This window comes from Prunus dulcis, chromosome 3, assembly GCF_902201215.1.
Source record: "Prunus dulcis chromosome 3, ALMONDv2, whole genome shotgun sequence".
In the NCBI taxonomy this organism is placed as follows: domain Eukaryota; kingdom Viridiplantae; phylum Streptophyta; class Magnoliopsida; order Rosales; family Rosaceae; genus Prunus; species Prunus dulcis.
The window spans coordinates 122,986-148,612 of record NC_047652.1 but is presented as its reverse complement, the minus strand read 5'-3'; the positions used below and the strand labels follow the sequence as shown (position 1 = coordinate 148,612).

General features: G+C 38.0%; 4 protein-coding genes across 9 annotated transcripts in view; 3 read left to right on the top strand and 1 right to left on the bottom strand.

Moving 5' to 3' along the window:
• Nucleotides 1–7,371: 7,371 nt before the first annotated feature.
• LOC117623353 (meiosis-specific protein ASY3) lies at nucleotides 7,372–13,864 on the top strand. Of its 2 annotated transcripts, none has more exons than XM_034354297.1 (10): nucleotides 7,372–7,542; nucleotides 8,320–8,403; nucleotides 8,875–10,473; nucleotides 10,565–10,721; nucleotides 11,103–11,166; nucleotides 11,283–11,432; nucleotides 11,505–11,563; nucleotides 12,402–12,536; nucleotides 13,001–13,092; nucleotides 13,502–13,864. In XM_034354297.1, the coding sequence occupies exons 2-10, from the start codon at nucleotides 8,371–8,373 to the stop codon at nucleotides 13,571–13,573; spliced, it is 2,361 nt and encodes a 786-aa protein (XP_034210188.1). In that variant the 5' UTR covers nucleotides 7,372–7,542; nucleotides 8,320–8,370; the 3' UTR covers nucleotides 13,574–13,864. The 2 variants fall into 2 exon arrangements, with proteins under 2 accessions (XP_034210188.1, XP_034210189.1); XM_034354298.1 differs by having other exon boundaries at nucleotides 7,372–7,531; nucleotides 13,502–13,653.
• Nucleotides 13,865–14,473: 609 nt separating this feature from the next.
• Nucleotides 14,474–17,493, top strand: LOC117623393 (charged multivesicular body protein 7). Of its 2 annotated transcripts, none has more exons than XM_034354350.1 (7): nucleotides 14,474–14,945; nucleotides 15,033–15,212; nucleotides 15,320–15,502; nucleotides 15,829–15,959; nucleotides 16,476–16,644; nucleotides 16,757–16,886; nucleotides 17,006–17,493. In XM_034354350.1, the coding sequence occupies exons 1-7, from the start codon at nucleotides 14,688–14,690 to the stop codon at nucleotides 17,254–17,256; spliced, it is 1,302 nt and encodes a 433-aa protein (XP_034210241.1). In that variant the 5' UTR covers nucleotides 14,474–14,687; the 3' UTR covers nucleotides 17,257–17,493. The 2 variants fall into 2 exon arrangements, with proteins under 2 accessions (XP_034210241.1, XP_034210242.1); XM_034354351.1 differs by having other exon boundaries at nucleotides 14,771–14,945; nucleotides 15,052–15,212.
• A 3,312-nt stretch (nucleotides 17,494–20,805) lies between these two features.
• Nucleotides 20,806–22,660, top strand: LOC117620777. The gene is made up of 2 exons (XM_034350992.1): nucleotides 20,806–21,984; nucleotides 22,062–22,660. The coding sequence occupies exons 1-2, from the start codon at nucleotides 21,057–21,059 to the stop codon at nucleotides 22,154–22,156; spliced, it is 1,023 nt and encodes a 340-aa protein (XP_034206883.1). The 5' UTR covers nucleotides 20,806–21,056; the 3' UTR covers nucleotides 22,157–22,660.
• Nucleotides 22,661–22,785: 125 nt separating this feature from the next.
• Nucleotides 22,786–25,627, bottom strand: part of LOC117620776 (pectin acetylesterase 3-like) — a 4,984-nt gene continuing 2,142 nt past the window's right edge. For 2 of the 4 annotated variants that reach the window (XM_034350988.1, XM_034350989.1), the window contains exons 8-13: nucleotides 25,418–25,471; nucleotides 25,246–25,323; nucleotides 24,769–24,874; nucleotides 24,487–24,632; nucleotides 24,038–24,141; nucleotides 22,786–23,169 (exon numbers count right to left, since the gene is read on the bottom strand). In XM_034350988.1, coding sequence (XP_034206879.1) covers nucleotides 22,962–23,169; nucleotides 24,038–24,141; nucleotides 24,487–24,632; nucleotides 24,769–24,874; nucleotides 25,246–25,323; nucleotides 25,418–25,471 — 696 coding nt within the window. In that variant the 3' untranslated portion in view covers nucleotides 22,786–22,961. Of the gene's footprint in view, nucleotides 23,170–23,822; nucleotides 24,142–24,486; nucleotides 24,633–24,768; nucleotides 24,875–25,245; nucleotides 25,324–25,417; nucleotides 25,472–25,627 lie in introns of those variants that run through there. The other 2 variants (XM_034350990.1, XM_034350991.1) reach the window with 2 other exon arrangements.

Here is a 25,627-nt window from a genome sequence, read left to right as displayed (position 1 = left end):
CACTCCCCCTTGGAGACCACAAATGATATGTCGGTTGCATCATTAAAGACTTGCTTGGGGAAAACCTAGTGAGGTAGAAAACTGATGGAAGGAAGAAAGAAGAGTACAACAATCAGTATAGTATACTTCTGGATGCTCCCCCTGATTAATAGCTCCCCCAGATGTCTTCATAACTATATTTTAGAGTGAGAATCTTTCGAAGTGAGTGGAGGATGTAGCCATTAACAATTCTCGTAGTTGAATAAGTAAATATATTTCCAGTGAGCTATCTCTATGTAAATCATAGAAATTTTCAGAGTCCGCGTTTCCAACAAAACCTGGGCTATTTGTAAGTTCACTTGAAAAGAATATGCCCGTACATGGTGTTATGCGGAGATAGCATCAAATATACCTCACATCATCCCAAAATGATGGTGATGGAGTTGAGCTCTATCTGGAAAATATGATGTCCGGTCCAATATACTTCCGGAAAATCCTTAAAGTGTCCAACGGATAATCCTCATAAAAATGCTTCAATACTTTCTTAGTATAAGCAAGAATCTCGTTGGCATAATGCTCGATCTTTAAGTCGAGACAAATATTTCTTGAACTCTTCAGAAGCTTTAATGTGTTGCAAACATATTATAATCAATATACTCACTGAGGCAATTTATGTACATTAACATTGAGTACAGATTTTGTGCTTCAGGCACATGTCATTTAGGGACTTGCTTCATGCAATTTCAATCCTTTCAAGGATTTTGTTTAAAGGGATTAAACTTTATGACACATTATATAGCTTTAACCCTAGCTATTTATACATCTTTAGGAAATCACTTCTGGTGATATGCTCCGTGCATTTAATAACCCTTAAAGATAACATGTTGGTCTCCGTAAATGTGCAATAAAGGGGGCACAATTGAATCTGTAAATATGGAGAAAACCCAACATTCCTTGTTTATGCCAAAAACATTGTGTCATACAAAGTAGGTATATTCCCTTTTATTCCGAACACCCAAGTATAACTTTCAGTATTAACAAATTTTGGGGTTCGTACTGTGGGTTTGTTCTTTCACGTTCATTCTTATCTATAATGGAATTACCTCATTCCATTTTGGCCAATGATATTGTCGACATTTAATAATTGAACGTGGTTCCAATCAACACAGCCCATTGATGATTTGAGTAGCTACTCCAAAATCAAAATTTGTCATTCATCAATTCATGATCCCACCATTCTCATGTGCATGCGCATGCATCAATTATAAGCATTTCTTTGCTTTTGGGTACCCAAGCCACTTCAGGGGGCTTTTATTATGTGAGAATGTGGATTATAACCTCCAATGGAGCGTTATTTTATAGTAGGGCGTGGATAATCTCCATTTAGGGAGTTGGAACATTTAGAACCCATATATCTGTCATGCTGCAGGCATGCCACAGATTAATACATACATGTCAATTAATTTCTGGGACTTTAACCCATACAATTTGCTACGCATTAGGCGTGCACAATATCAATATTGACATGTCAAAGGATTGTCCTTTCGGGACTTCAATCCACATCATTTGCTACGCAACAGGCATGCATCATATTGATCACTGCTATACCCATATTTTGTTCTTATGGGACTTTAATCTGTGCAGTGTATTATCAATGTATCCAACTTGCAATCTGTAAAATTTGCATTAATAATTCATGGATACATACAAGCCATTCTTTTGGAACGGACTTATCTCCCCATTTGGTTACCTTTCAAGATAAAATATCAAATAAGTATATAAGCATAAAATAACACAAGTATTGCTTACATCCTTAGGTGGGAGAAACTTTTCTCAAGTATCATTCAAGCTCGTATCGTCCCAGTAAATATAATGTAGCGCTTGATGATCTAGTTATATCCTGCAAGAGCAAAAATCACAATTCTTCTCTCTGTCAAAAAACAAATAACCCTCAGAGTTAGGATCACCGCATGGATTCTTTCTTCGGATGTTCATTCTAAAGAAATAAAATCCCTTATGAACAGAGAGTTATAAAAAGAAAGAAAAGATACAAAAATTGTGATATTGATTGCAAGGTAAGGTAAGCAATCAAGGAAGGAAGCTGGTGGGAGCAAACAACAAGCTCTCATTTCTCCTAGTCTAGAAGGACCTCAGGAGATTAGAGCATAAGGTCGCCTTCACAGTTCCCTGATGTAGCGGAAACGTGATCAGGGATAGTCTCGCTTCCTGAATGGATGATCAGAGATAGTCTTGCTTCTCGGGCATATTGAGTGCTCACTGATAAGAAAAACAAGTAGATATCGCATCACTAGGTATGGAGAAAACTGGATGTCTTCTGCAAAGAAAATTTCGTTAGTAACACATTTATACACAAATACAATGAATAGGTAGAACCGGTGAATTTCAAATTAACCATAGGAAAATTGCGAGATTCTCGGGATACTTTTGAAAAAGTAGCTCCGTGAAATCCGTAAAGCAAGATCGGCTTTGACGAAAATAATACTTGAAAACGCCGAAAGTGCCGACAGGCATTATTAGAGGCCGCGTGAAGTTTTGGACTCTGGGAAAGAAAAAGATAATATGGGGATTCGAGAAGATATTGGGATCCTGGAAATGTTGCCACATTTTCGTCTATAGATATTGCCTTTGCAAAACTTGATTGGAGCAACTGCGTTTCAACTCAACTTCCTTCATTTTCTGAAACTTTAGTTTTTGTAAGACTTTCTTCGAAACCTTCTTAAAATGGCTTCCTCTTCTTCCTGCCCAAATTATTTCAATTTAAATGATGCTCCCACAACAACCAATGACGCCAAAGTTTGGCGTCCATCCTTTGTATCCCAAAATCGTCATCTCACAGTTAATGATTCTGTGATGATGAATGATGCTACTGCTGTCATAGTAGCTAGGAATTTCATTACTCCAATGGATGAAATGCTGTTAACAGGGAGGTCTGAGGAAGAGGCTATTGATGACTCAATGGCTTCTAGCATTCAGAGTGCTGCTTCTGTTTCTAACATGGCTGATCGTTTGCGTGCTAGAGCAAACGAGGTTCAGAAGCTAACAACTGAAAATTCGTCTCTTCAAAGAATGCTTCATGAGTCTCAACAGGAGGTTGAGAAACTTAAAGGAGAGAATAATGCCTTGTTGAAACTGGTGAGTTCGTACTCCGTTGATACACTGAGAAGGCTAGACATGCTGCAGGTCTCAAATGAAAGAATTTTGGGAGACCACGAGAGGCTCATGGCTAAGCTTAAGAGGCGCCGTCCTCTTCCTTCAGAGGCTTCCAGAACATAATGTAATTTTATAGATTTTACAGGGCCTGCACCTTCATTGCAGGTGGAAAAAATCTATCTGTTATATGCTCCTTTCCTGTTATAATAATTGCGCACATTCTTAAACTTGCACCTGTGGTTTTTACGTCTTTTCAAAATGACGGTTTGGAACCTTGTGCCTTATAGGTTCAAATAACCACATCGACTCTCCCAAATTTCATATTTCAATGCATGTGAGCCCGTAACTTTTGGCCCGGGCTAAACACAAACTCAGAATTTATTCGCCCTTTTCAAATGGACATGAAATATGGATTGAGTAAAAGCCACGCTAATATCACAATATAGTAGTGAAGAGCATTAACTACTATATACCCACAACTTCAAGTTCAGGATCTCTCATATATTTGGATCCATGGGCTTCCGGCCCAGATATAACAAAATATGTGGGGAGCCTCAATTCATCATTTGAGGTTTATACTGATATTATCCATTTCACGGTGTATTTTTAACAACCGGAATTCACAAAATATATTTCTTCCTTGAGGTGTCGATTATAACAAAATCGAACTTTATTAAATTCATCATTCTCTTATGCCAAAGAAATATGTGGTGTACCACAATTTGCAATAATACCTCAAGGGTTGTCCATTTAACTGTTGGAACTTTAGGTTCTCAACACTGTTAGATTTTGAACTTCAGGCCAAAATCACATATTCTCATGGTATGGATATTCAATCCCCTTAGATTTTGAACTTCGGGCCAAAATCACATATTCTCATGGTATGGACATTTTTACAATTTTCTGTACATATTTTGGGACTTCAAGTCCTTACATAATTGTCCATATTTTGAGGAACTTCTGGCATCTCATTTAATTGCTCATCCATGAGTTTAAGGAACTGCAGGTTCCCTTTTGTATATAGTGATGGTTTACCCAAAATGGTTAATATTTATGCATACGTCACTATTCATGTGTATAGTACTATTCATCAAGTCATGAATACATATCTATTCATGTGTGCAGTACATTTGCCAGTACAGTTATTATTCATGTGTACGGCACTTTTAACCAATATGATACTGTTACATCATCAAGGAACTCTAGGTCCTTATTTACATGTCAAGGATCAAGGATCTTCAAGTCCGATCTCTTGTTTACAAGTATAGTACCGGAGAGACTGCCAGCTCTCATATCAATATCATCATCAAGGATCTTCAAGTCCTGATGTAATTGTATGATGAGGATCAAGGAACTTCTGGTCCTGATCTGCATACTGTAAAAACTCATCATACAGCACAATTAATCCATAAAATAAATTGCTGGTAAATAAATTACTGGTATGGACGATAAACCCGCACCATACTTTAAATAAATGTAAATGTGCGGTAAAATAAATTCATAAATTAAATTGCTTGTTGTATGGACGTTAATCCCGCACCATACCTTAAATAAAATTAAATGTGCGGTAAAGTAAATTCATAAAGTATGAGGGTTAATTCCACATCATACTTTAAGTAAAAGTAAATTTGCGATAAAGTAAACGTGCTTGTATGGGCACTAATTCTGCTCCATACATTTAAATAAAAGTAAAGGCGTGGACGATAAACCCGCACCACCCTTTTAAATAGATATTGTTGTATGGGTAATAAACCTACACCATACAGTAAATAAAATAAATGTGGGGATAAAAACCACCACTAAAAATATAGAAGGTGAAACCGTCCGTTAAAGCTAATAATAGTGTATATATATATATATATGAATATAATATATTAGTATGGTCAGAAGACCTCAGGCAATAATTCTAAAAGTTGCAGGAAGCTTTTCCAACCTTTTTTTTTTTTTTTCTTCGTGGAATCTTATCAACACCATGATTCATTAGTTTGAAAGCTAGACAAATCATGTTGGCTTTTCTTCTTTTCACCTGCAAACTTCACTAGCTTTGGATGTTAGTATGAGTATTAAATTGTGTGGAGAAATAATAAAATAATAGAAAAAGTAAGAGGCAGGGAGCTTATCCTTCCAGTTGGTTTGCTCGTATATCTCTCTAGCAGACCACAGCTCTTCCACTACTTTTCTTCCTTACATCAACATAATGGTTAGTAGTATAGATAATAGTGCAGCACAAAAATTATACATGAGAGCTTCTCGTGCTGATAACGTGTTATAAAATGAACTGGAATATGTGCGAATATTGAGCTGCACGTAAAGTAGATGAGACATAGCATTTAACGAGGTTCGGCTATACCTACGTCCTCGGAGAGCAGCAGCAGTAACTTTTCACTATATAAAATAATAGGGCTACAACTTTAGTGTTTACAATATGTGTGGCTCACTGACTTTTCTCTCTTGGAGAATTTCTCTCTGCTCTCTTTCCTCTCCACTCACTCACCCTCTTTCTTCCTTCTCTTCCTCTTCTCTGCCTGATTCTCATTCTTCTCTCTCTGGAGGTGTCTATGCAAAGGCATGATAATGCCTTATTTATAGGCAGATTGGTGGAGGTAGCCAACCCACGTGAATGTGCACTAAGGGAAAGTTGCAGACAAACTTTACCCAAAGTCTCCAAATGAATAGTTAGTGGGCTCCACATAAAAACCTTTACAACAAGAACACTTTTTAAACAATTAATAAATTTAAAGTCTAAAGTAGTTGGAGGTAAACATGTTTAGGGCTATTTGTCATTTCTTAGAATTTCAAATTTTGAATTTGGGATGCTAATAAAGTGTAGTCTAATGAACAAGAACTTTAACTTGCCAATCAACGATCTCATATTCAAACTTATGTGACACACTGTTCTGTGTGTATGAGAATATCCCCTTCTCATTATTTTATTTATTTTTTGCCATATCCCCTTCCTTAAAAAAATTGGATTTGGGACGTTTGAGTTGGAAATGGTATAGACCCTTAGGTCCCATTTGGTTCATGGGAAAGGAGGCTTTGGAATGAGAATTCGATTACTTTCCCATGTTTGGTAAGTCTAGGCAGAGACGGACCCACAATGGGGTCAATGGGGTCAAACGACCCTATGGACTCCATGAAAGCAAGGTAGAAGGTCCTTTTGAATTGGTGTGTGACCCCATGAATGGCTAAAGGAGGAGTTGCAGATACTGAGAAAGAAGAAGCTGAGCAATAATTTTTATTTTTATTTTTATAAAGAAGTTGGCCAAAACGGCGTCGTTTTGGACCAGCGGTGAATTTTTTTTTTTTAAACTCGTTGGCACCGTTGTTTTGGACCAACAACAACGAATTTTTTTTTAAAAGACCTGGCCAAAACAATGTCGTTTTGGTCCAGGTTAAAAAAAAAAAAAAAGAACAGATTGTATAATATGCACAGACCCTCCCTCCCGAGTTTTAAACTCCAAAACCCATATTTTTTAAACCCTCAAACCTAAATCCCCAATCTCCACCCCCCACAAACCTTTAACCCTCTTCCCACCAAGCCTTTAAGCCCCAACTCCTCCATTGTCGCAGCTGCCAGCAGCTCCGCTGCTTTCAATGTTATTTTAATCTTTAAAAAAAATTGAACTTTTACACTATGACCCTACGACATAAAATTCCTAGGTCCATCCATGAGTCTAAGTATGAGAAATGGTTGTCTGGCACATGGGAAAGTAGGGGAAAAGTGAAGCCCTCCTCTTAATTTGAGTTTTGTTTTCCCTCCTTATGGGAAAGTTTGGGAAAATGAGCTAACATTCAATACACAATTTTCATAACTATTTTGTCCCTATGAACAATTTATGATTATAACGTATCATTACATGCATTTTTTTTAATTTGATTTAATATGAGTACAATTGAAAAATTATACAAACTTTGTTTTCCATTTCTACTCAAAACAAACATCGGAAAAAAAATAAAGTGAAATCTCCCAGTTACTTTCCCGACATTACCAAACGTGAGAATGAAATCCTTCATTCCCATTCTTTGGAAAATAACATGAAAAATGATTTCTTTTCAAATATATTCTGTGATCCCAATGGGGCCTTAAAGAGCAGGGGTAGTGTCGTCAACTGAGTTGAAAAGGAGTGCACCCTACTCACCCGGCCCGTCAAACCTCATCTTATTTTTGAATTATTGGACGATCGCCAGGGCTTTCCATTCTGCGAAAAACGCACATGTTTTTCCCGCCTTTTCTCTTTTCATTATTTTCAAACTGTTCTCTATAATTCTCTCTCTGTTTTGCTTTATCTTTATGAGGAACCCCTCAGCTTCGCCTTCAGCTGTCAAAATTACTTTGTGAAGTTATAAAGCTGGAGCTCATCGATCATCAAACACAACGGTGAATAAGCTGTAAGCTATTTATGAATGAAAATGTTTCGGTTTTGATTCGTTTCGTTTTGTTCGATTATTTTTGCATGAGCAGATTTTATACTTCGATTTTTTCTTGAATAGTTGGGATAGCTTCATCTCTTCTATTTTTAGCTTTTGAATTTTGCATGCTCGTACCTTCTGGTTAGTCATCTGATCTCAGATGCAGAACCTAAAATGTAAAATACGGGGGCTGAGGGCCTGAGATTGGTTTTCTATGAGTTAGGGTTTACCAATCTGATTATCGTATGAGTTAGATGAGTCTGATTTAGAAGTAGTGAAATATTTTACATGAGAAAAGGAAGCGTCGTGATTATTGGGGATTTACCAATTTGATTTTTTTTCTTCTCTTCCTTTGTTTTCCTATTGGATGGTGAATTCATAGTTAGGTGATTTTCATCTCATGTTCTCATTGCTCTAGAGATATTTATATCAGCACTGGGTTTATGTTGTGTGTCAGATACTATGTTTGGTTACTCAGAAAACAAGAATAAGAAATCATAATGAAATATTAAATCAAGCGCTTTCTATTGTGTTTGTTTTTATTCTTTTAACAATTTGAAAACTCTACTACCTAATATCAAACAGTTACCATCTTGGTGGTATGGGTCTGAAAAATGAATTATCATGGTACTGAGTTTGTATTAGCTTCACTTCACAAATTTTTCCTCAGCAAAGAATATTAATTTTTATACCCCCTCCTCTCCTTTCTGCATCTTTCTTTGTTTCTTTAACTAAATTGTGTTGTCTATTGTTCAGGTTACAACTGCAATTTTGCTGTTTCTGCGTTCTCAGGGCGGTGTAGAACCAATGTCGGTTGATACACGACGATATTTACGGGATGTAAGCAGTAACAACTTTAATACGCTGTAGTTGTATTGCCAATAACAGAACTTGTTGTAGCTTTCCAGTTTCCTTTTCATATTTGTTAAATGGTGCATAATCTTTGTGTAGCTTAGTATATGCTATAATTAACTCATAATAACTATTCTATTAATTGTTAGCAACTGTGTCATCTGGCATAAGACCCATAGATGCCATTTTGGTTTTACTTTGTGTAACTTAGTTATGTTAATTGAGTTGTTAATGGATTCCAGCTCTGTGCAATCTGAAAAAGTTTTTTCACCTGATATTTAGTTTCCCTTTTATTTGAGGGTTTCTTGGATTTATATTCATCTCGAAAGGAATACAAAGGAAACAAAATGGTAGAGTCGAATTAGGATTTGCAAGCCCCAATAAACCTGAACACTTGCAATGTTTAGTAGATACTGGAAAAATAATTATATGCTTGATGCCTCAAAAAATCTGTTTCAGGACCAAACAAGCAATTGTCGGAGTTTTGGAAGCATTAATCATCCCTCTAGCCAATCGAGAAAGATATCCATTGGAATTATGGTAGACCAATTAGCCAAGAAAAAGTCTGGAGTCACAAAGGAAGGGGAGGTTGTGGTGCCAAATGCAGAAATGGAAAAATCTAACTTAGGAAATACCACACAGGGAAAAAGCAAGAAGGAAGAATTCACAGCTTCCAAGAAAGCAAAACAAACTAAGGATCCACAGCAGGTGAATTCCCCATGGATTACTACTACATCATTCCACCAGAAAATGCGGACTTCAGATACCGTTCTTCATGCAAAACAATATTCTAATTTGCCATCTGGTAGTGGGAAGCAGTACAAACTTGATGGAGCAAGGAATGCACCACTTACATATTCTGTTCAGTTTTTTGCAAACCAAACCTCGTTTTTGGAGTCGGATGGTAAGAAACAGAATAACTTTGATAGAGTTAACTACCAAAAGAAGGAAGTGAAGGATGGAGCAGTGGAGGTCCAAGATTTCACATTTGAGACTGCGAAGGAAGTCATAATGTCGGATAAGGAGGTGCTAGTGGATAAAGCAGTTGCAACAGAAGGCAGAAGAACTGAAACTCTCAGAATGAAGCTTTGGGAGATTTTGGGAACTGTTTCTTCACCAGATGATCAGCGTTCCAAATCTCAGCTTCATAAGGTTGGTGACGATAATTTAAATCCACAGCAGGAATTTGATCAAATGGGTGCCACAGTCATCAAGTCCAAGCAGAATTCTGATAAACCAGGGCAAAAATATGATGAAAAGGGTGATGCATCTATCAATCCCAGACAAAATTCAGATACTATAGAAATGGATTCTGAAAGTCCTGATAATATTGTCAGGAGACCAGTGACTCGTTCTTTGAGCCGAAAGAGAGCTCCAACTAAAAAACAACATAGAACTGCAACAAATGGTCCATCCCCTGGTTACAAAATGAAACATAGAGAGGACAGCATATTTTCTTTTGAAGAATGCTGCGAAAAACTACATGGTTCTTTTGCTGGTGGATCCTCAAAGTCTACACGGAAGAAGATAGAGAACAAAAGTTTCAGAACTGAGTTTCCTGGGATCTGCCTTCCGGAAAAGGATAAGTCAACTAAGATTCAGCAACCAATTAATAAGAGTGAAACACCATCACCTGCTAAGCAAGCTACTTCTGTAGATAAGACAATGGGAAATTTTCATGGTTGCCTACCTGAGAATGAAAGAGAGTATCTTGAACTGGAGAAGAATATCCAAGAGCAAGAAATCTATCAATCACCACTGACCATCAAGAAATTTAAACGAGACTTTGACTCTCTAGATAATAAAGACCAACATGAAGATGACAATGGCAATCCAAGCTTGAAGAATGATGCTAATCCAGAAGATGATTATCTAGGTCCAACATTTGGAATTAAAACACCTGTGTCAAGCTCTTCTCCTAGCTCAATCCCAAAATCAGACCAAGTTAGTAGTCCTGCACAATCAGAGAGGAGATTTACTGTGGGAGATATTCATAGTTTCAGGACTTTCTGGACTTCAAAACAAGATTTTTGTGATAATGGACAAACAAAATCTTCTGTATCCTTTGTTATTGAATGGTAAGATAGTTTCCCAGTATGCCGGTCTTTGATAGCTATTTTTGTTTTTGCCTTTCCTTATTGAACTTCAGGATACCGTAGAAGAGGAACTCAAGGATTCTCCATTGAGAAAAACAGCACCTGACGTGGAAGAAAATGATGCAGAAGATGGCCTGTTTTTATCATCATCTGAAGAGAGAGACTTGGGGAGTTGTGAAGAAGGTTCTCCCATTATCCACGGACATGACTGTATGTTCACTTAAACACTTCTGTTAACTGTATGATAAATGCATTTCCAGAAAATTTCTGCTAAAATTAAGGTCGTTTGATTGGTTATGCATCTGTAAAATACAATTATCTTAACTGTATGTTGTATGATGTAAGATACTGCCGTATGCGTTCTCCCACCCCTCCCACGGGGCCAGAATGAAAGCTACTTCATTTATCTAACCATCCTGTGCAGGTTGCCTAGCAAAATATACTCTCTCCAGAAACTAGTATGGCTGAAAACTAAAATTCGAACTTTTCCCAGATGAAAGGCTCCGCAGCCAGCAAATCACTACATTTGACCATTTAAAGATAACAGCCACCTCACCCTCTCTCATTCTGCACTAATATTTGGTGTTGCAGGGACTGGAGAAGATAATTGGATAGAGGAACCTTCAGAGCCTAACCAAGTTGATGGACTGGCTAGGTTTTTCTTCTCTCCCTTCTATCTGTACATATGTGAATCGGTGCAATATAGAAACTAGTTTTCTATATTCACATTCCGTTTGTGGTTTACTTTTGTCTCACTTGACAATGTTTCAGGGCTGTTGAACTGTTTGCCTTGGAATTAGAAAAACTTAAAACCAAATTGAGGTCAGCAACTAATAGGAAATCCTCTGAAATTCTGATGTCTGTTGCCGGGGAGGTACATATGCAGCTGCAGAATGTTGAGTCTCAGATTCAAACGGACGTGTAGGTACTTTCAACTGCAGGCTTCCCTGTTAAAGTTAACAATTTCTTAGTGTGCTCTGGATGATTTTTCAGGGGAAAGCTCACAAACCTCAGTAAATCAAAGAGAAAAAGGCTGGAATCAAGGTTTGAAGGTAAGAAAATTGTATCATTTACATGTTTAATTGATAATTTTTAGGTCCTGATTTAATTAACTTGAATCTCATAAATAATTACTATTAACCATGTATTTCCATCTGTAACTAAGTATGTTTTACCTTTCTGTTTAGTAGTGGTTTGATAATTTTCTGACCAAGATGAACTGTACACACTCCTATGGCACACATGGTTATATTTATGACATGTAAATGCAAATTTTATCCTTAGATGCATCTTGATAAGCACTTATGTCATCAACCACAATCAATCTACCTTCTTTAAAGGGTTTCAATTATGTGATTTTTTTTCTTATCTGAAAATTAATTTTCTGGCCTTTTGCACTACTCTCGTATATTAGGTGATGTTCCAAGTCTTACTGGAAATTTTGTTCTTTTTATCCACAAAGTTGTGAGGTTTGCACGTCTTTGTTTACCTTGAGAGCACCTAATGCTAGCTTGTAGGTGGTGGAGATTAGTTTAGTTCTTATGAATGTCATTATCTTTTACATATTTTAAAGTCTTGGGTCTCTCTATCCATTGCTGAATCGTTTTGGGTTGGATAACTTCAACCTTTAAGATGTTGGATTTTAATAAGTTATACTTAGTACTCCTTTTGTTGAAATTTGTTCGCATACCATATTTTCTTCTTTGAGCGAGTGGAGTTCTGTAGCAATCTCTTTGACTTAGCTGTTTGGGGTGATGCGGATTTTATAGGTGATTCGTTTCCCTTCAGGGAGGACAAAGGGTTTTGGGGTGAATTTAGTCTGTATGTGTCTGGATGTGGGATTTTCTCTCATTGAAGCTTAACCTGAAACCCCACCTCCTTTCAATGCAGAGCAACAAGAACACTTGAAAGTGATTTATGACAAATTCAAGGAACAGGTCAATCAGCATCTTCAAGATTGCAGAAGCACACTTGAAGGGCTGGAAGTGTACCAGACAGAGTTCAAGGGAACTGTGGAAAAGCAAAGTATGGCAGCTTCTCTATATTTAGATCTGTATTATCCTTTTTGTGTCAATTCTTCACTGAAATGTGTTTGTATAGGTGTTATATCATGTCAACCAAGATTGCCCATAAATGATACATATACAAGCTTCCAAATAATTGTTTAATATGGTGACATCTCCATAATCACGGGTAGAAACATATCCTGCTCTTGAACCCCATGCAAAACTCAACGGAGAGATTAATTTTCTCTTCACAAAAATTCCATGCATCCTATGCCTTGCTTGGTAGATGCTCTGCTTGCATGGCGGCATTCCTGCAGCAAAAATCAGACTTGAACCCAGACTGTACTGTGAAGGCTATGATCTTTATTTTGAAAGCTACATAAAAGCAGTTTCCTTAGATGAACTAAAAGTGTTTGCATTCTCATTGTAAACAAACAATATGAAAAATTCTGGTATACTCTTTTGATTCGGTTTTACTTACAGAAGCATCACACAGAAAGCTTCTGTTGCAAGTGGAAGAAGCAATTGAGACTCAACTCAATGATGCCCAAAGAAGAATCCAAGTCATGCAAGAGGCAAGTTTTCCTTCTAATTATATAAATTTATTGTTGAGTTTCATACAATTATTTGCATACTGTAATCTTGGTATAAAGCTATGATGCAGTGGTATGCATATATAGGTGGAGTGGCTGCATATGGTGGTTGGAAAACTCCAATCCAGGCACTTCAGTCAATAGATTTTATTAGAACAGAACCTGTGGCTTAGTTGCTATTTTTCTTTAGTATATTTTCTGACAACCTAGCAGAGATTATCTTGTAAACTTACTTTCACTGTACTGCAGAGTTTGTGGTCGTAATTGAGTCAAGATGTTTCAAACTGTAATCATTCTGTAATACTCGTCTGTCATCTTGCTCTCGTTACTTAGATAATGCTCAACTCAGGTATCTACTAAAACATGTATTTGTTGTTCTCACTAATTACAGATGGGACGTGGGAAGATGCTCCAGTTGAAACACGAACTGGCTTTGTGTTTGAAAGAGGGTATTCTAAGTTGATTACAAGGCGTACAGCTCACTAGAAAGATAGGACTTTGCTTAGAAATAGAGACAGGCCCCAAGTTTGCTTCTTGCAAGTCTTGAAAGCAACACATTGGTCCCTAATAACATTTACTGCTTAGAAATTATCAGTAATCTCTATCTTTGGTTTTGTTGTAACATGTTTGTATAGTTGAACATGGAGTAAGGAAAGCAAAGGGAGGACTTATTTCCTTTTTTTTTTTTTTCGCCACATAAGGTATTTTTATAGTACATTACATATTTTAGAATACCTAGATGTCTTTATACATATTTTACAATACCTAAATGTCTTTATACATATTTTAGAATACCTATATGTTTATGTGGCAGATCCAGGAAGCCATGTGGCACATTTAGGCTATTCTACCTTCTTGCATGTAAAGGAATAACATTGTTTTACTATTCCCAACTCAACCAATCAGATTCTATTATATAGAGAAATTATCACGCATGGTTGAACATAATTGATTGAGGATGGTAAAACTGTGTCATTCTCGTGACATGCAGGTTTCTATCTACCTTCGGCGATGTAAGGATAAAAAAACAGTTTTGCATTGGTCATGTGAAGAAAGATCTGTACCACATCATGAGTTAACAGATCTGTTGGCAGATTAATTTTTTCTTTTAAGAAAATATCACTTATTTTAACCACATCAATCCTTTAAGATTCAATGACTTGCCTGCTAAATCGACTTCTCGTGTCATACTTCGTGCTCTATCATTTTCCTGTCCAACGGGCTGATGGGGAGTAAAATGTGACATGACAAATCGATTTGTAGTAATTTAGGAGACACTAGACTCGCGTAGAGTAAAGACCCAAATCAAAACGCTCGAGTCGAGGGAGATAAACCCAACAAAACAAACATAAATGATTTCGACCAAAAAAAAAAAAACATAAAATCCCTCGAGCTGGAAAGAGGTGGTTAGTTGGAATTGTCCTCTCGTTTTTTAAAATCCCTCGAGGAGACTAAAATTGGCTAACTGGCAGGCAGACGAGCGACGACATCTTTGATATTCGTTGGTTAGGTTTTGTTTGAACCCGGTTCTGGTAAAGGAAGGAAGCAAGCAGTGCAGTCTGCAGAGAGTGAAAAAGATGGAAGAGAGTGAGAGAGTGAGGGAGGTGATAAGGAAACAAGTGGGAGATGATTGGGATGATGAAGTGATGAGCAGAGCCCGATTCAAGGCGTTGAGTGGCCAGAGATCTGACTGGGAACCCACTTACCTCTTCTGGAGAGATTTAATTCTCAGCGTTGCTCGCCAACTCGGCCTTTTCATCATCAAACCCTCTCACCTCAACAACCAATGGTTCAATCGAGGAGGCCTCACCCCATTATCCCTCGACCGTGTCTTGGTATATTTTTTTCCTCTTTTCATCATCATTCTTTTTCTTTTTGGTCAATAATATAAATTTCTTGATTCATTCTCTCTCTTATTTCAGTTTGAAATGTATAATGAAGGTGAGATTGTGCTGCCCAGCGTGGATCTTGTGGACCCCACTGCAGGGCGTCTCTCCCAGGTTTTCACAAGACTTACCAACTCCATGATTAGGAGGAGCAGGACCACCACTCCTCAACTTCTTATGTCCCAGGATCGTCTCATTCTTACCTCACTTTTGAAGGTGGCATGTATTTTCCAAATAAAATGTGGAGTCTAATATCTTAGTTTCTGTGTGCCCCATGCTTATTCTTCTTGGTTAATTTTGTTTTGCTATTTTCGTATATGTAGGATAAAGCTGTTGAAGTTGTGAAACTTTTATCTGAATGTCATTGGACATCTTCGTGCATTGTCACCATGAAGAGGTTCCAGGACATATGTGGAGGAGCCTATGAAGCTTCTGCACTCTTGTCTTACTTGTCAGCACAAGGGAAGGCACGCTATCTCTCACTTTCCAAGGGAGACTTCATAGAGGTAGTACTACTTCTCTTATGCTTCTGTCACAATCATACACAATCGATTTGTTTTGTTCAATTTTGCAAATGAGGGTAGCCTTCAACTGCCTGCCACACTTATGGAATGATTTGCCAACCAGAAGGACAAGTAACAATTCATGAAATAAACTGCTCTAATAGAAAAGCATCCTAGAAAGTTGCAAATAAACTACGTGAATCATTCTTCTGTAGTCATTTTTCATATGATCACATAAGTTGAGATGTTGAGTGTACTAGTTACAGTATCCACGTGTCCCTGTTAATCTAAGATTTGTTTTGTTTTGTTTGGTCATTTTTCGTTTTCAGGGTGTGAAAGTTTCCCTCTCAGCATCTTCCGTTCCTAGTATTTCAAGTCTAGATTGCGATGTTCTGCACCTGATTTGGACAACAGAAAAGCTTCAACAACAACTTAATGTGATTGACCAACGTTGTCAAACGTACCTATTTCTCACTCTCAATACTTCCTTATATGCATGCTGCACTTTCTTACTTTCTTGTTTGAGCATCAAAGACCATAGTTTCATAGATCCCAATCAACCTTGCTCACACCCAATTTTCAATCAATGGAGACAATGACATCTATGGTAGTTCAGAGCACTAATATGGAATTGGGCCTTGTGAATGGTTACCGAGATGAACTCTGCTGTTCCATGATGACTGTGATAGGGTGTGTTATCATGAAATTTAATTGTTGTCATTGCTTGACTTATTTGAGATATCTGGCTTGTGCCGGCTGGTTGAAGGTTTGGCCGGCACTGTTAACCATGGACAACCAGAAGGGATTAGTTAGTTGGTCACAGATATGTTGGGAGTAGAATCATTAGAAAGATACGTTATAGTCTTCTATGCTCTCTTCATTTGGAGCTGTGTTCTTACGTGGATGAGGGATGCCTAGGTCTCCAAACAAGTGTGTATGTCCTCGGGAGTCGGGGTTGAGTATATTTCATGTGCAGGTCAAGAAAATCAGCATTAGCTTGTTTGAATTCTGGAAACAAGAAAGTGGCGCTGAGGCATGTAAGGCAGTTAAAGTTGGCCAATGAGAGTAGAGAAAATTGTGCAACGCTCTTGAATAGAGTGGAGGAAGTCCTCGATGTTATTGCAAGTGCTGAATCCACAAAGAAGGTAATTTTAGGAGTGAAGATAATCTTTTATATTAGCTTTTAAATAAATGAAGAAAAAAAAAATTGAACTGTGGAAATCTTCAGTAAGCTGATCCAATTTGGCTTGTTGGCAGGTTTCTGAAGCCATCCAAATTGGAGCTCAAGCAATAAAGGAAAATAAGATGAGTGTGGAAGAAGTCCAACATAGCTTACAAGAAATTGAGGAGAGCATTGATACACAAAAGCAAATAGAAAATGCTTTAGGTAATTCCTATTCCTGAGTTAAATTGAATTAAGCTGTGTGAGTTGTTGTGGTGCAGGATTTGTCATGCAGACAATGCATTTTGTCATCGTATCCAATTTGATGTCTTTGAATTTTGCAGAATCAACTTCGTTGTACACAGTTGATGAGGATGAAGAAGGTATTGAAGAGGAGTTCAAGAAATTAGAGCTGGATATTGAGGTTAACAGCGCAGGAGAAACAGAGGCTTCGAAATCCGCGGAATCATTGATAGACTCCTTATCAAATCTCAAGCTTGTGGATGATGGTCTAGCAAGAACACCAGCAGTTCAGGGCACTGTCGAAACAATAAGAAACAACAAAACAGAAACTCCCGTGCTTGAAACAGCCTAAAATTTCCCAGATCCCAGAATCATATTGTGATGATTTTGCTCGTGGTGAGTATAGTCAAATCACTAAACTAGTTCATTGTATAGTTTTCTCTTTTCTGTATAAGTAAAAAAACGAGTTCCTTGTATAGTTTTCAGCATAAGTAAAACCCTTGTAACTGAACAAAAAACCTTGCATTACAATAGCCATTTTCAAAGACATCAAAATTAACCCTATGAATGACCGAGTAAATTTTGTAAATGGACGACTTCAGATCAGGGAAGAGTGGCATTTTCCCCTTAACTAGTGCTCAATATGGCACATAAAACTTCACATCGGATTCTATTGTCCCTTCCTGTTTGGGTTTGAGTGGATCCCCTCCTTATATGCCTTTGTATTTGTATTTTTGTCTTCGGCTTAATAACTTCAGAGTAAATTGTTGACATGAAATTGAACAATTGGTCGTACGCATGGTCCAATCCTGCCAGTACAACATAATCGTTTTGACTTAGTCATAGGGCCTTGGTAGGAAGACACTTCAACCTCGTTTGTTAGGGAGGAGGACTAACTGGACTAGATTAGCAAAATGCCTACATTTCATGTGTAATTAAGGTATAATATGGTTATTGTTGTCTAACTTGGAGGATGAAAGACTATTCATAAGAGGTTGATGATTAAAATTTATCCCCTAATCCTTTTGAAAACAGTGGAATTATGAGGGATAAGTTTTAGTCATCAACCTCTTATAGATAGTCCTCATTCTTTCTTCAAGTTAGGCAATATATCCATATTAAGCCTTGAATATGCAGAAAATGTAGATATTTTGCTAGTCTAGTCCAGTCCTCCTTATCAAATAAGCCCAAGAGTATTGTGGCGTCAGCCGGTAAATTGGCTCATCTTTGATCCTCTTTTCTTCATCGTTTGTTTTTTTGGCCCCTTTTTCTTTTCGCTCTCTCTCTAAGAAGGCTCTCTGCTCCTCTAGGGTTTTGGAGGCTGCTACATGGTTTCTAAATGCAAATGTTGAACAAAAACCATGATATGCCTAGCTTTGATTGGATAAAGGTTTTCTAATATAGCTTGCACGTGACAACGCATGAACAGTGTTTTTTTTCTCCCTCTCTTCTCAAACTACCAGAAATTTCATTCGAATCATCAATAGTCTCTTTTGGCATTTGAGATTGAGTCTTTGGCCTCAAAACGAAAGTGACAAAATGTTGACTTCAAGAGCTTGTATCATATTATAAACGACGAAAACAGACACATGTCATCAAAATTGAATAAGCAAATTATTTTCTATAATAAAAAAGTGAGCACATTTGAGCAGGAAAAACTTGTATGAAACAGGGATTGTTTTGCTATTTTTGACTAATAACAGACTGTCATGTGAAAAAGTTATCACGCGTGATATACTGTGATTGGTCGGAGATAGTAAAATAGTTCCATCCCCATTTCATGGAAAGCGTTTCTCCCATTTGAGGTTGCAATCCACAAGAATTCTATAGTGAGAGCCATATATATTTAGGTGAGACATTACCTCTTAATTATTTAATCAAATTAATTAGCCAAATTCAACAATTAAGAGATAAAATCTCACCTTAAAACGATATATACGATGTATAACACACTCACTATAAAATGACTCATCCAGTTGAATTTAATCTATGGCAATAAAATGGGGGCCCAGTAGATTATTATAGATGGCCATTGGCTCCATTGTTGAAGAAGGTGCGAGCCATCCAATCGCCACGAACTCTGTGAGGGCCTCATCAACTCACGTCTTGTTTGGAGCCTTGTTATTATCATATCATATCATGGGCAATGGGCCATTGGAGACCTGATCAGAAACGTGTAAGAAAGCCGATTGGGCATCAGAATGGCCACACTGACACAACAGAGCAGCTGTCGTTTGCCAGAGGTGGCTTCACAAACAGAAAGGTGACCGGTCAAATGAAGGGAAGGGATCAACGGTCGGTAAACGGCAGTTAAACTAGAAGTGTATTGATTAATAAAAACAAATTTGGTCGGATTTAATTGATTGATTAAATAGTTAATTAACAACTAATGTTAAGGTTAAGATAGAACGCATTCCCAATTCCCAGGGTTGGCAAAAGAAATGATAATCTAATGTTAATGAGGAGGAAAAGCAGTAGGTGTGAAAGTAGAATCGTCCTTCGGAGGAAGTTGTGAGCACATAGTAGCTATAGGTAGGGATGAGGAAATTTGACCGTTTGAGGTTGGGGTCAGCCTCAGCACAGCACAAGTGTTGTGTTGGGGTTCTGGGATGAGTGCCATTTGGCTAAGACAGGTGTCCATTCCCACCCATCATCCGATGGGCCATGGGTGATGGGGCCATAACTCATAAAATGCTTTTCATAGTTTGACTTCTTGCAGGAAAGTGATTATTAGGAAAAGCTTTTTTGGAATGAAAACGCGGACACCTGTCTCTCGTCCTTGTTAAACGCGGTTTGCATTACATCATAGGTTTGCACTGCAGTAGTAGGAATCCATTATGCATATATCCCCACAATAAAATATGTTATCAAAAGAAGACCCCAAAAAACTTTCACTTTACAAAAAAGTTCAAAAGATATCCAAATTTTATACCTAAAGAAACAAAAAAGGAAAAAAAGGGCAAAAACAATGCAAATCATTCACACGTCCAACAACAAAACAACAATATAACAATACAATAATACAACAATATAACAATACAACGTGGGTGGGTAATTGGATCAATTCTTGTACAAGAAGCAAGATGGGTTTTAGAGTGAAATTGATAATATGAAAATCACACGTGAGTAACGTGGTATTGAATTCAAAGCTTTGCATCATTACATTGATTGCCTGGCTGTGGATGTGGTCCTATCCTATCCTCCTCCCATCACAAATTCAAAAGGAAAGGTGTGGTTGATATATAACCAACCACGCCCTAAACCCTTTCTTTGTACTAGCGAGTGAGTGAGTGCAGTGCACTTATTATCTTGGTTTGCATTCATTTGACCAACACTGATGAAGATGATCATCTACCCAAATGCCAACAACAACCAACGTACCATCCTTCCTTGCTAAAACCCATCAACCTAAATGTGCTGCTGCAATTCCGCGTGTGTTGGGATCGGTCAAATTCCCATAATCTGTAATCTTGTGGGGGATTTTGCTTTTGCATCTTTTAAATTTTTTAAAATAGGTCAAGTGAACAAGGTGTCCTAAACCAATGAATATATTATATATTACGGTTAGAAAACCCAATGCGAAGTTTCAAAGAGAAAGAAAAAGTCGTATTCAACCACCCGTGGGCGAAACTTGTATAAAGCAGCAGAACCCCACACACATGGTAGATGACACATAACATATTACTATCGGCAATCAACTCAAATTACTGTAACTTCCCTGACTGACTAGTGTCTAGTCACAACTAGGCACAAAGACATGTCGACCTTATGAGGAGGGAGGGCATTATAGGAATTAACTGAGCATGAGATAAGATATATATAAAAGAAGAGGGAGAAAATAAATAGGGTAGATGGATAGGTAGATGAATTGGATATATATCATATCATAAATCTATCCGACTACCTTTACCTTATCATGAATTTGAGCAAACGAATGATCCACAAAAGCCCAAACGACACACTCATCTTTGCACTCTGTTGCCTATAAATAAAACCACCATTCTTCTTCACTCTACTCTTCTTCTGATAACCAACAAAAACAACAAAACTTTGTTATTACTTAAATTATAACCCAATTGGCCAATTGCCCTGACTGCTTTCAAAACTCTGTCGGGGGAGAGAGGGAGAGAGAGGGAGAAACAACATACTAATATGGCGTCAGATGAAAGTATGACCATCCGCTCTTGCATCTCCATGCAGGAAGACGAGTATGACGATTATACGACGGATGATGGATATGATCACCATCCCCATCTCCACAACTTGTCCAGGCTGTCTATGTGTACTAGTAGGAGTTCCACCTATGGTGCTCCTGATCAGGATGAAATTGATGACGATGTTGATGGTAACTACTTCTACCAAGGCCTACATCAAGATCAAGATCATGATGCCCAAGAACAGAGTGGTATGAGTATGTACATGTCACTCTTGTCCATGGAAAGCTTTGACGGGGATGTAGACGAGGAGGAAACATTGTCATCCAATGATAAACGAACCAAACAAGTACTACTGGAAGCTGGGCTGTCCTCCGACTCTGACAAGGAACCCGGCTGCTGTTACTCGCTTCCAGCGACACCCCCAAGACCAAGGACTCAGGCTAGTGCTCCAGCGGGAATGTTCAATTGTAAGCATCCCAATCCCATGTTGGTCAAAGAGTATGCCAGCGAGAACGAAGCTCAAACGCTGATGAGCGTCGATTCCAAGAAGAGGAGCAGGAGGAGAAGTAGGAGGAGAATCTCATCAGACAACAAGGAGAACATGAATATGATGATGACGAGGATGGGTAGTAATCAGCTTGACCATTGTCATAGCTTTAGTGGGGAGAGTGAGGGTGGCTCTGGTACAGGGGTGGTGGTGATAACAAGGCCCAAAGGAGGGAGGAGGTCCCTGTGCATGGACTTGGAGGAAGTCAAGGCTTGCAGAGATCTTGGATTTGAGTTGGAGCACCAGCACATGCTGCAGGAGATGCCCTCTCGTCTTTCTCTCTCCACCCCAACCCCAACTCTCACTCTCGATACCAACACTACCTGCAGTAGCGGTGGCAATTCCCCCATCGCTAATTGGCGCATCTCAAGCCCTGGTATGCCTAAGCTGCCTGCCTTCCATCTTTTTTTACCTTCATCATCTAATCTTGAGTACTAAATATCTCTGCTTCAGGTGACGACCCACGGGATGTCAAGGCTCGCCTCAAGGTCTGGGCGCAGGCAGTGGCACTGGCATCCACATCAAGACAAGGCAGCGGAGCCGACTAATTCACAAAAGACCATCTATTCTATTCTCTCTGCATTTGGGTTTTTTATGTACTTCTGACACGCGCCATCGGGGGGTCGGAGAGAGTTCCAAGTGTGGAGACTGAACAGAGTATAGTAGCTTTTGCATTTTCGTTTCCACTACTACTAAGCACATTTTTCTTTCTTCTGTCTGGCTTTTGGGTACATTTTGCCATTTACTTTTTCCCTAGGAGAGTTCGTATTTCTGGTTGACGATCCTTTATCTCTATAGAGTCAACTATATTTCACCCGTACCTCCGCAGCTTCTCCACATTGTAAATATAACATAACCGATTATTTTTTCCATGATGATAGACTTACAATCACACTTCATTATGTTGATTATGTGTAAAGATTTTGAAGTTTCCATTTCATATATCGAGTTTGTGAGATGCTTCCCCATTGGATATTGGTTCGTTTGAGTATAATAGTATGGGGGTTGATATTGTATTGGTTATAAAACATATATCAAAACCTTTTTATTGACATTGTATTAGTTACAACACATATCTCAAAAGTTTATGTATTCTACTTAGTCCTATGTTGTCCCATACGGACTGCCCAAATTGATCGGAAGCTCTCTAACAAGATACTAAAGCGAGACAAAGGAAGAAAGAATGTCATACTTTACTTGGATGAAACCCTGTAGGAGCAGGACAGTAAACAAACGCACTGTTTTTAGCCCTGCTTTTTCTCTCAAAACTCATAAGTAATCTGTGTTAACTGTTAATGGCCGTAGTCAGGCCTATCATACATGCTGGAGGATTTATACCAGTGAACTAGTAAATTAAATCCTATCCACGATATGGAAGCGAAAAAATTCCAAAATCTCTGCACAAAGAGAGACAGAGATAGCATCTGTTCTCACTTGACAGAATGAAACCGCATGATACATCTGGAACATATTATGGGCACCATCAAGGCACTTAGCAGATTTAGCACAGTAAAAGACAACCTTGTGGATTGAGAATATGTCATGGAACTGGAAGATAAATCTTCGCTGCAGAGTATAACAGTCATTTCAGTCCCTCACAATTGAAATGGATGGAAGGTATTGGGAAAGGGTATAGAAAGCTGAGAAATTGAAAGTCATCTGCTAATTTGAATGCTGAATTTACTCCTTGGTTACTAACAAGGTGAAAGCTTGTAAAACGAATTAACACACAAAGATACATTTATTGAAACCAACACTTTCTCAACCCAAGGACGGACATTCCAGATCTCCCAAGATACAGGAGTGACACCAGAGGCTTAGCTAGCACTTCCTTTTGAGCTCTTACACGACAAACCAAAGATTTTCAAGGCTAAAGCAGAACATAAATATCCTTGTGATTATGTTTCCCCTACCTAAATTTCAATAGTAATTATTATAGGATTAGCATATGCCCGCTTAGAAGCTAAATGGTCATTAATAGAATCCCCGTGGTAAAGAACCTAGAAATTAAGTTGGGAAACCTCCCACTGGGGTATTCTGAGATTAAGAATGTCTACCAAGGAAATAGGCACCTGTTCAAAGCTCTTCAGTTTCAATGGGCAGTGCCTCACCACAAGAAGCTCTTGGTCACTAGAAAGTCAGTGATTTGTGGTCCTATTGACTTTATGAGGAGAAAGCAATAGAATCCACTACAAGTATCAGCTCACAGTCATAAGCAGGCCACTAATTATGAACCATTAACTTTAAAAGCAGGAAAAAGTTTCACGTTAACTTGAGATAGACAACAGAATCTCTCAGGTGAGAGAAAAATGAGGATGACTCCAGCGATTACAAAAACTTGCATAAAACAAGCACAGATTTTATTTGAATGAATGAATTGTTACAATTTCCAGAAATGGTAATGGAGTAAAGGATAAATTCTCACTCACTTGAACATTAGATTGTGGCAGGTGTTATCACAGGGGTATGCACAGTCAATAGCTTTAACCGGCAGTCGATCAAAGTACCAGTCTCCAACAGACAATGCAATTGCCTGCAAAATAAAAATGTGACTTAACTGATGCCTTTCAAATCTAACGCCATTTCATTGTAAATGACTTAACTGAAGCCAAACTATGTGTAACTTGAGATTTCGGTGCTACATTTAATCATTTAATGAGATTTCTGTGCTACAATTCACTGCCTATCATATGTTATAAACAGAATGCTTCTGCCATTCTCACTTAACTAAATCAAATAGACAATTAAAGACACATATGCATGAGTTCAAGGCTTCCCCAGATGTCAATTCATAAAACAACCACCCTCCCATGTTAAACTCTTACTATAACTTCCACAACCATTTGAAAAAGTAAAAGATATTTAAATGGGGGCATACCCTGTTTCCAAGAACAGGAGAATCATCAGCAAACCATGTATCTTGTCTCTCAGATTGGCAGTGAGCAAAGCAGGAATTGATGAATAAACCATTTTTAGTGGACACTGAGAAATCTCTAACAGCATTGAGCATTTGATTCCTGAAGTCTGCTTCATATGAGGGAAAGGAGAACAGCATTAAGAAGGAATTCTGTAAGTGTGTGCTTGTGTCTGTATATGTTAAGATTACACTGGCACAATAATTAAATAAAATCAAGAAAAGAGCTAAAAAAACAAGAATTACCTTGGAAAAACTGGATTTGGGATGAATTACAAAGTGCATGGTTTGATTTGCATGCACCCCATAAGCCACGAGGATCTGCAGATGGAGGGGCTAAACTAGCTTGAACCTGAAGAAAATAAATAAAAAAGACTTCAGCAAAATTATATCAGGGACATGAAATACCAGTACAAAAGCCAAAATCCTTGCCAAGCAGATAAAAACTGAATACTGATTTCTGTCCTATCAGTCATATGGTAGGCTCATTGGCTTCCTAATTATGAAAAACTACAGCTTTTTACTATGCCTCTTAGAAGTAGAGCATTTAGGAAAAAAGCATAAACAATGCACTGGCTTGACAATCGAGTAGTTGCACCATGAAGACAAGACTGTTGGAGGAGGTATAGGTAAATAATTTCAACCAATACCTACAGACCCTCCAGTACAATACGGTACAAGCTATAAATTGTCTATATAATAAAAAGATAAAAAGAAGATGACCTGCCATGCATCATAGGCTGCATTGAGAAGAAACATGGGAGTCTTAACATTTGCAACCAAATTTTGAGGAAAGAAGCACTGAGAGAGAGAGAGAGAGAGAGAGAGAGAGAGAGAGTTAGAATTTTTTAATACACATTTAATTGCATAAAATCAATAAAATCTAGAGAATTACCGAAGTTGGGTCTAGGTGGTCGATGCAAGTCTTTGGCAGATTTTTTTCCACTTCCTAAAATCATAACAAGTAGCCAATATCACACTTTAAACAGGCAAAGCGACTGGAGAATTATTCAAAGGAAACTTGTAATGTGACAATCTGAAGTGCCATATCGTTCTTCTGTTACCAGTCAACATAGATTGCAAATGTCCCAAATCCGTGCTAATG

Coding starts and splice junctions, on each gene's coding strand:
- LOC117623353 (XM_034354297.1), top strand. CDS start 8,371: ATGTCGGTTGATACACGACGATATTTACGGGAT. Junction 10,474..10,564: donor ATGGACAAACAAAATCTTCT/GTATCCTTTGTT, acceptor ATTGAACTTCAG/GATACCGTAGAAGAGGAACT. Junction 11,433..11,504: donor TCTCAGATTCAAACGGACGT/GTAGGTACTTTC, acceptor ATGATTTTTCAG/GGGAAAGCTCACAAACCTCA.
- LOC117620777 (XM_034350992.1), top strand. CDS start 21,057: ATGGCGTCAGATGAAAGTATGACCATCCGCTCTTGCATCTCCATGCAG. Junction 21,985..22,061: donor TTGGCGCATCTCAAGCCCTG/GTATGCCTAAGC, acceptor TCTCTGCTTCAG/GTGACGACCCACGGGATGTC.
- LOC117623393 (XM_034354350.1), top strand. CDS start 14,688: ATGGAAGAGAGTGAGAGAGTGAGGGAGGTGATAAGGAAACAAGTGGGA. Junction 14,946..15,032: donor TATCCCTCGACCGTGTCTTG/GTATATTTTTTT, acceptor CTCTTATTTCAG/TTTGAAATGTATAATGAAGG. Junction 16,887..17,005: donor GCAAATAGAAAATGCTTTAG/GTAATTCCTATT, acceptor TGAATTTTGCAG/AATCAACTTCGTTGTACACA.